Below are 8,193 nucleotides of genomic sequence, written 5' to 3' on the forward strand. Positions count from 1 at the left end.
CTGTGAGGAAGTTCACTTTGCATAGAGAAGGACACTGACAGGCTATAAAAGAAGGATCAACTGTCAGCACAAGTACAAGACTCAGAACTATATTATAATGTTATTGTATCTCTGGATTACTCGAATAATCCAGTGATACATGAATGAATTGCTTTGCTGCAAATAACCACACACTTCATTTGTGCTTTACCATTTGCAATTGGTGTATTTTACAGCTTCATTCTTAGCAGATTGTAGCTTAGGGTGGGCTGTGTTGGAAGCGTGACTGATGGTGGTGGCTGTATAATTGTGACATCACAACCTTATGGACGTCCTGGCGGCTCATTTGAAGGCATCATTCTGAATACAGGCTGTGTGCATTTCTCCATGGTTGTCAGTGCAACGCCAGAAGTAAACCCTCTGAAAGCTCTGGATTTGCATTGGCAGTTTGTAAGGGAGGGGCTTTTGATATATTTAATGTATTTCAAATACATCTGTCAGATTATAATATGTCAAGCTGAATTTCGTGTGTTTTTTATCAAACATGGACTCTGACCACCTTCCTGTTTAACATACTACCGTGTCTTCTTATCTCATAATGTTTCTTTAAGTGGACAGAGCATATTCAGCACCTCACTCTGCCACAATATTCAATGTAAATGGATGATGTAACTCGAAAGAGAAGAGAAATACTACTTTATTAAACTTTTCTGGAATCAAATTGGTCATGTGCTCATTAATTTCATTCATGGGCTTCTCATGAAACGCAACAAACTATTCAGCTTCAAATATGATCACTGTGTGTAGATTGAGAAGAAAATAGCTTCTTAAATTGCACAGAACTTTTAAATATGACAAAGCATTATGGTTATGTAATAGACTGATGATGTATATGCTGCAGTCATTTATTAATAATGAGATACCTTGCATGCTGAGATTATACAGCATTGTATCGTTTTGATTAATACTACATTTTAATCAGAACTTCTGGCTATAACATTATTATTATTTTTTTTACATATTTACACATATATTTATTTTTTTGAAATTACTACAGTATGTGGCTCTATGACTAGACTTTTTCCCTCTCCACTTTCGCATCTGTTGTATTCAGTTTTGTTGAATTTAGTGATGACAGATAGAAAGCTTTATCCAGGCAATCATTTACTTGACTATAGCACCACATAAAAGAAGTCAACAAGGAGTGCAAACAATAAGCAGACAGATATTTATTCTACATTTCCAGATGAATAAAGATTGAAAGATGAGATAGCTATTTGAATCATTAGTAAACAAATTATTCTTATGACAGTAAAATGCATTTATGACATTTAGATACATTTACCAATATTCTTTATTAAAAAAGGTTTTTAAAAACAACAGTAATGTCTGACTGTGTATATGAAATTGTGTATATGTACAGCATTAAGCTTTTCAGGACCAAAGCTGCAGAGATAATCCATATGAGACCTCATCCCTCCTCTCTGGCATACACAGATCACTGCTGATCACGCTTTACACAGATACACATGCTCGCACAGGAAGGACTAAACTGAACAATATAGAAATAAAAAAGATATTCACAAATCCAAAAAGCCCAGGATCCCAACTAAGGTTTTCATCATGAGTCTTAAACAAGCCTGCATTTTTCTCAGAGGAGGAACCAGGAGACATGTGAGTCAAAATGATTTTAGGGTTTTACAGTACAGGTCATGGTTTTATGCTCTTTTTTATTTAGTTTAGTTTAGTTTTTGTTTGTTTGATTTTTTATTTTGTTTTGTATTTTTTACTGTTTTTACCTGTCTTTAGCTTAAGAGTTTTATACATTTCTAATTAATTAGGTATATCTATACTGTATGTCATTACTGTGTTTTTCATTGGTTTACCAGGAACATAAATCTTACTTTCATCTGTTAAACATTTATGACAGATATTATTTTGTTATTATTGTCATTCTTATATGGTGTTATTTTAGGTTAATGGGAAAAGAACCTTAGATGAATACTCCCCGTGGAGTAGAGATGGGAGGGCAAACTTTTTAGCTGGTGCATTAGGTGGATGCATTTGTTTTCAGTCAATTTCTGTGCTTTGTCCCCGATTTCAAAGAATACCTACTTAATATTACACACATATATATATGAAAACATATTTGCAGTTGTATTCTTTTTTGACCAGTAATTGAAATTTATAAGGAATCTGCACTAAGAAAAAAAATATGTAAGCAAGGATTTAACAAATGACATATTTACAGATGTTAGAATCACATGAACAGAAATGTGTCTGGATATTATTGCCAGCACGTGTTCACAGAATGTACAGAAATACATATGAGTGTGTCAGCAGGCTGATTTATATATGATATATTATATATGATGTTATATATAATAGTCCAGCATCCTTTCTGTGGACAGTGCTAAAGAAATATAAACCCACTCACATATTCAGAATTGGTCTTTGATTTGAATTATATTACAATATTAAAAAATAATTATCTCTAGATTCAGAACTGAATAAAAGAGTTTTTCACTTGTATATGTATATGTATATATGAACAACAATTTTATAGAGACACAGAAATTAAAAGCCTATGCAAAACAATAAACATCTTAATATCAGGAGTTACAGTGAGAACATACTGTGTCTAGTATTTGTGTTATTTGGAGAACTTTGGGGGAAGAATGTGACATATTGATCAATGGTAAAAATGAAGTGCATCTAAACTAAATTAAAACTAAAAACTTTAGCTGTGATATGTGGGAAATTTCACCATTTCAACAAGTGTGTTGAGTGTGTTTATTCCACATTTCATCTGCAATACATATGTATATATTTATGTATGGATAGAGAAATTAGATTTTATTTTTTGTATACACAATCTAGATAACTGTGGCTATAACGATACATACTACTGTGTATAAAACACAGTAACTTTTATGTCCTTGGCATTATTGTTTTACAGACAAGAGCTCTGACACAAGATGAGATTGAAGGTAACTGCTGTTTCAATGCTTTCAGATATAGAGTGCTGTATAATGTTGCATGCACATACCTTTCTAAATTTTGTCTCCGTATGTTCTCTAGAGTTGCGTGAAGCTTTTGTAGAGTTTGATAAAGACAAGGATGGTTTAATAAGCTGTAAAGACTTGGGGAACCTGATGAGGACCATGGGTTACATGCCGACTGAAATGGAGCTCATAGAACTCAGCCAGAACATCAACATGAACTGTGAGTAACGTCCTGTAATTTAAGGGAAAAAAACTAAATATGTCAAACTCCATTGTTGTTTATTACTAAGATTATGTTGGGCTGATAAAAGTGATTAAAAACATAATCTGTTGTAATATGGGTGTTTCCCTTTTTTATCAGTGCATTAAACAAAGTATAGACAAATACAACAAAATAATTTTTTCAAGCCAGTTTTGTATGTTTTGGAGAATTAACTACTTTTTTTTTTTTTTTTGCCAGAACACCAAAATATAATCTTCAAGCAGATTTATCATTTTTAAAAGTTTCTGGAAATGTGTTTTTCAGGCATGTCTCTGGATACAATACGTGTATATTTCTGTCTTGAAAGAAGCCTTCCCAACATTGTTTGTAGACTCATTGTTTGTCAGTGGTTCACATAAATTGTACAGCAGAGCACAGATAATCATCTTAGTTATCATGTATCTGTATATCATATTATTGAATCTGAACCATCCTATGATCATTTATGAAACCTGACTTAACACTGTGAGCATTTCACCCCACTGAGACTGCCTGCATATAGTTATATCATTTGTCTTATCACAGTGGGAGGACGGGTGGACTTTGAAGATTTTGTGGAACTAATGACCCCCAAACTTCTGGCTGAAACTGCAGGGATGATTGGGTTGAAGGAACTTAAAGATGCGTTTAAAGAGGTGAGCTCAACATACCTATTCTATTCTTTTGGTCTTTGGCACCCCATGGTGGATATTAAATGAGCATACAGTAAAAACTGAAATCTGGCAAAAAGATGACTGCAATATAACATATTTCTCCTCTCTCCTACAGTTTGATATAGACGGTGATGGTTGTATAACATCTGATGAGCTGAGACATGCCATGATAAAGTTATTAGGAGAACAAACCAGCAAAAATGAAATTGATGCAGTGGTCCGAGAAGTTGACAACAACGGGGATGGAACAGTTGACTTTGAGGGTGAGATACAAGGAAATATAAACACACATACACACATACACAAACTAATTTAGTCTTTTTTTATTGCCTTGAAGTAACATTAATTGAATCAATAATCTTTGGTTAATATAAATAGCTGCAATTTTAAAAGTGTTGTTAAATAAAGACAAATAAAGAAAATAAGAAAATGACAGGGCTCTGGTACTGTAGCTTCCTCACTTGTGTGTCTTCACACCTGAAGGCATCTGAGCCGTATTTGTTATCATTTTCACCTGTGCTTTTGCTGCTATGACAAGTCACAACCAGCGTGAATGCCCCAGATGGTTTGTTACTTGGATCCATCTGGGAACTTGTTGTTGTAAACTGTTAGGAAAAGGGCAGGCACTTTAAGAAAATACTAGCAGGTGATTGGATGGACCATCGGTCTCTTACCATCTTCCATGGGTAAACTTCAACCAATCAGATCAACAGATGATATAAGATAGTCAAACTCTTACCAAAGTCAGTAGGGATAAGACATCTAAAACATCTTTTCCATTGAGAAAAGCCTTCAGTGCCGTTCTGTGCTCTTCTTTCGATGAAGAAATACACTGCTGATATAACTGATACTAGCAGCATCTACTGAACAAACAGTTACTTCCCCCACACACCTAGCTTTAAGCCAACCTAGCTCATGCCATAGCTTCCAGTAGTTCCTCAAAGGACGCTGATTGGTCTAAACCACAGTGGTTTGGACACAAACACATTGATTGAAACCTAGCAAGATGGATGTGATCTTGAGATTTGTGAGACCAGCTGCCTTGCAAAGTTAACAACTGTCATCATAAAAAACCTTTGTTAAAATAATTTGTTTTGTCAAATTTTATTTTATTTTAGTTCAAATATCCAGTTTTCTCATTGTTTTTTTATATATTAATATTTGTAATTTGCTAGGTAGAATGGGAAAGCAGAAAGTATATGTAGTTTGGAGTTCTAGCTAATCATTATGTGTTTGCTACAAACCTACAAGAATTAAGCTAATCAGTATCTTGTCCATTCTCTTTACAGAGTTTGTGAAAATGATGTCGCAGAAATGAGGACAACAGAATGAATGGGTGACTGTGAATGGAGAGCATTTTTTATTGAATTGTATGCTGATGATAGCCTACTTCTTATGACTAATTTTACCTTATCTCCTCATTGTTTAAGTGGCAACTGCCTCAGACACACTTGTGTGGATAAAAAAGTTTGTTCTTTTTGTTAAAGAAGATTGATCTTGAATGACCCTTATATGGATGTAAAAAATAACAAAAATCATAATTCCTTTTTCTTTACTGGTCTGTGGGATATGAAGCTCATGCCAAGTTCCTATGGGATGGATGGTAAGGACTCATGTTTATGACTTACAAGTATATTGACAACTCAAGACTGTTGTATGATAACATAGTTGATCATGTAAGAATTTAAGAATACTGTGGTTTGACAATATCACTATATTCATTAAACTTTGGTTTAATTATATTGAAGAACAAACTTTGGCTGACATGAGGTGTCCACCTGTCAGGCACTTCCATGTTACTAAGCACTAAGTCAGATATTTTGGAGTTTCCCAGTCGTATCAAACTAAGATGCTGACATGAACACTAGTTAAAAGTCGGACACTCATAAATATAATAACCAGTAGAATGGCGGGACTCTACAAGGACACAGGTGTGGGCTGAGGACAAACCAATGTGTGGTCTGCTTCTCTTTATAAGTTACATTTGAGCAAACCCCACCCATCTTAACCCCACTGGGGGAAAACATAATAAGGAAGATGAACCCATAGCATTTATGAAACATAGATAATGATGTGTGGATGACCTGGGAGTAAAAATTAACTGTGTGCATGCTTCTTCCTGAGGATGATCAGTTGATATTTTCCCATTTTAGTATATTGATTGTGGACAGTGACAACAGATCTTCCTCAGTGTAGCTCCTCATCTACTGTAAGGAGTCTCTGCAACAAATAAGAGGACATTATCAATCAGCTGAGAATGTTCAGCACTGACCTCCCAAAAGTAATGGTTGACTCTGACACAGTCCCTTTGATGTGACTGCAGCCTTGACCCTGGCATAAAAACCATCTGTCCCCCCAGTGGCACCTGGAGAACAGGATCTCAGCAGGCCCAAGTGTCCTCTAATGCCACTTCTTCACCTCCCAGGCCTCTGTCCCAACAGGGTGTAAAGGCAGTCCACCATCTGCTTGAACTTTCTTCAATACTGTATTAATAAATGTGTTTTCTGGAAGTTGTTCATATGATCATACTTAGATAAAAATGAAAATGCAAGTTATTTATCAGATGTTTGTTAGTTGTCCTTTTTTCTTTTTGTAAACTACCTGTTATGTCTGATCCTAATCCTCTGCCTCCACTTGTTGCAGCAGGGGTGACAAACAGGTCTGATAATAAATTGTTTATTTGTGATCAAGAAGCTTGATCTTGCAAAGAGACATTATGCTCAGAGATTATGAAGTCATTAAACTATGGTATGTAAATGTTAAATCAAAGCATTAGATTAAAAGTATGATTACTAATGCTTATAGCAGTGATTTTCAAACATCAACACATACATGTCCCTCACAGACACCTAGGAGTTTACAGATCTGTGTGTGATGAACCTGCGTTTATGAGAAAATAAATTTTTGATAATAAGGCTGTAAAAAAAGGAAAATAAGCTCTGAAAAACTGCAGATTGGGTCAGTCAATTAATCTGTCAGTCTGTCCATCTATCCAACACTTTGTTCTCGAACAACATACTGCCTTCCAGGTTGGCGTAGATATTATGAGGTCCCAGAGGATGATCTGTAATGATTTTGTCTGGCACTACAGTCAAGCCAAAATTTGACCAACATGTTGTTCAAGCCTGAGTTGTGGGCTTCAGTGGCACATACTAATTTAATCCATGTGTGCATTTGCATTTGATTTTTTTGTGGGACATGAGTGTGCAAAAAACAAAAATAAAACTCCATAATCAACATTTAATGTGAGTAATGTTTGAGTACAACTGATTACCGGAGTATTGCTCCTTCATAGGATGTACTTACCGTAATAGACAAGGCCATATGCCTTACTAAATAAATCTTAACTAAACCTAAATTAATAGAGCATTGTATTTTCAAAGCAGATTATTCCACATTTTAGCAAGCATGCCTGGTATTATTTCTGAATGGCACATTGCCAACAATAATAATAATAACAGATTTATTTGCCAACCACTTTGTTCATTTGGCATCTTTCACTGAAAAATAATCTCTCTAAGGTCACTAATGCTGTTGCATAACAAAAGGCCAACATGAAAATTGTTGAAAGTGACAATAGCTATTTTTGTCTTTCAAATAAATGTGCTGGTCACAGTCTTTTGAGGCCATAGTAAAATGTCAAGATTGTCAGTAAAAAACATTGATGTGTGTTTGGAATCAATGTAATAACATACAATTGCTGTGAAACAAAAGAGTATTGCTCCATCAACCTACATGGTGACCAGTGTTGCAAGATATAAAACATCACGCATATAAAACATCACGCAAGGGATCTGCCAATGCCATTGCTGCTTTGAAAACTTTGCAGTGACACAGCAAGGTACATAACCTTGCCTTGTGATGATGTGGTGGATAGTTGAGCAAATTTAAGACAAAGTTTTTTTTAAGACTGACATCCCCTAATGCTAACCTGTGACAGTTATTCTCAACATTTGAGTTGTTATATTATTTGCTTGTGAATTTGACAATGATTTTAAGCTTCCCATTCAGTCTCTCACAGCTCATAGAATGAATTTCAAGTGTTGAACGAATCATACATCATGAACCAACATACATACAACTACATATAAACAATCTCAGGAATAATCTGCCTCTCTGGGGTGGATTAGTTCAGACTCTGTAATCCTCATCATGGGACCCTTAGATGAACAGATGGCAGATAAGACAAAATCACCACTCTAATTCTCATCTACTGACTGAAAAAAGTAAAAAAGCTTAAAGCAAGCTTAATGAACCAGAATGTATTTTCAAAATGTTGTTTTAGTGTAATTGA

General features: G+C 35.0%; 1 protein-coding gene across 1 annotated transcript; it reads left to right on the top strand.

Annotated features, from left to right (window-relative positions):
• Positions 1-1,602: 1,602 nt before the first annotated feature.
• On the top strand, positions 1,603-5,217 carry cabp5b (calcium binding protein 5b). Its single transcript, XM_035655292.1, has 6 exons — positions 1,603-1,653; positions 2,939-2,969; positions 3,061-3,204; positions 3,772-3,881; positions 4,015-4,162; positions 5,189-5,217. The coding sequence occupies exons 1-6, from the start codon at positions 1,603-1,605 to the stop codon at positions 5,215-5,217; spliced, it is 513 nt and encodes a 170-aa protein (XP_035511185.1).
• The last annotated feature ends 2,976 nt before the right edge of the window (positions 5,218-8,193 follow it).

Source organism: Morone saxatilis, unplaced genomic scaffold (assembly GCF_004916995.1).
Source record: "Morone saxatilis isolate NCDOM2014 unplaced genomic scaffold, NCSU_SB_2.0 Contig14, whole genome shotgun sequence".
Lineage (NCBI taxonomy): Eukaryota > Metazoa > Chordata > Actinopteri > Moronidae > Morone > Morone saxatilis.

What these genes read in the sequence shown, in the direction of transcription:
- cabp5b (XM_035655292.1), top strand. Translation starts at nt 1,603, where the DNA reads ATGAGTCTTAAACAAGCCTGCATTTTTCTCAGAGGAGGAACCAGGAGA. An exon ending in GAGGAGGAACCAGGAGACAT is followed by an intron (nt 1,654 to 2,938) that starts GTGAGTCAAAAT and finishes ATTGTTTTACAG; the next exon opens with ACAAGAGCTCTGACACAAGA. An exon ending in TTAAAGATGCGTTTAAAGAG is followed by an intron (nt 3,882 to 4,014) that starts GTGAGCTCAACA and finishes TCTCTCCTACAG; the next exon opens with TTTGATATAGACGGTGATGG.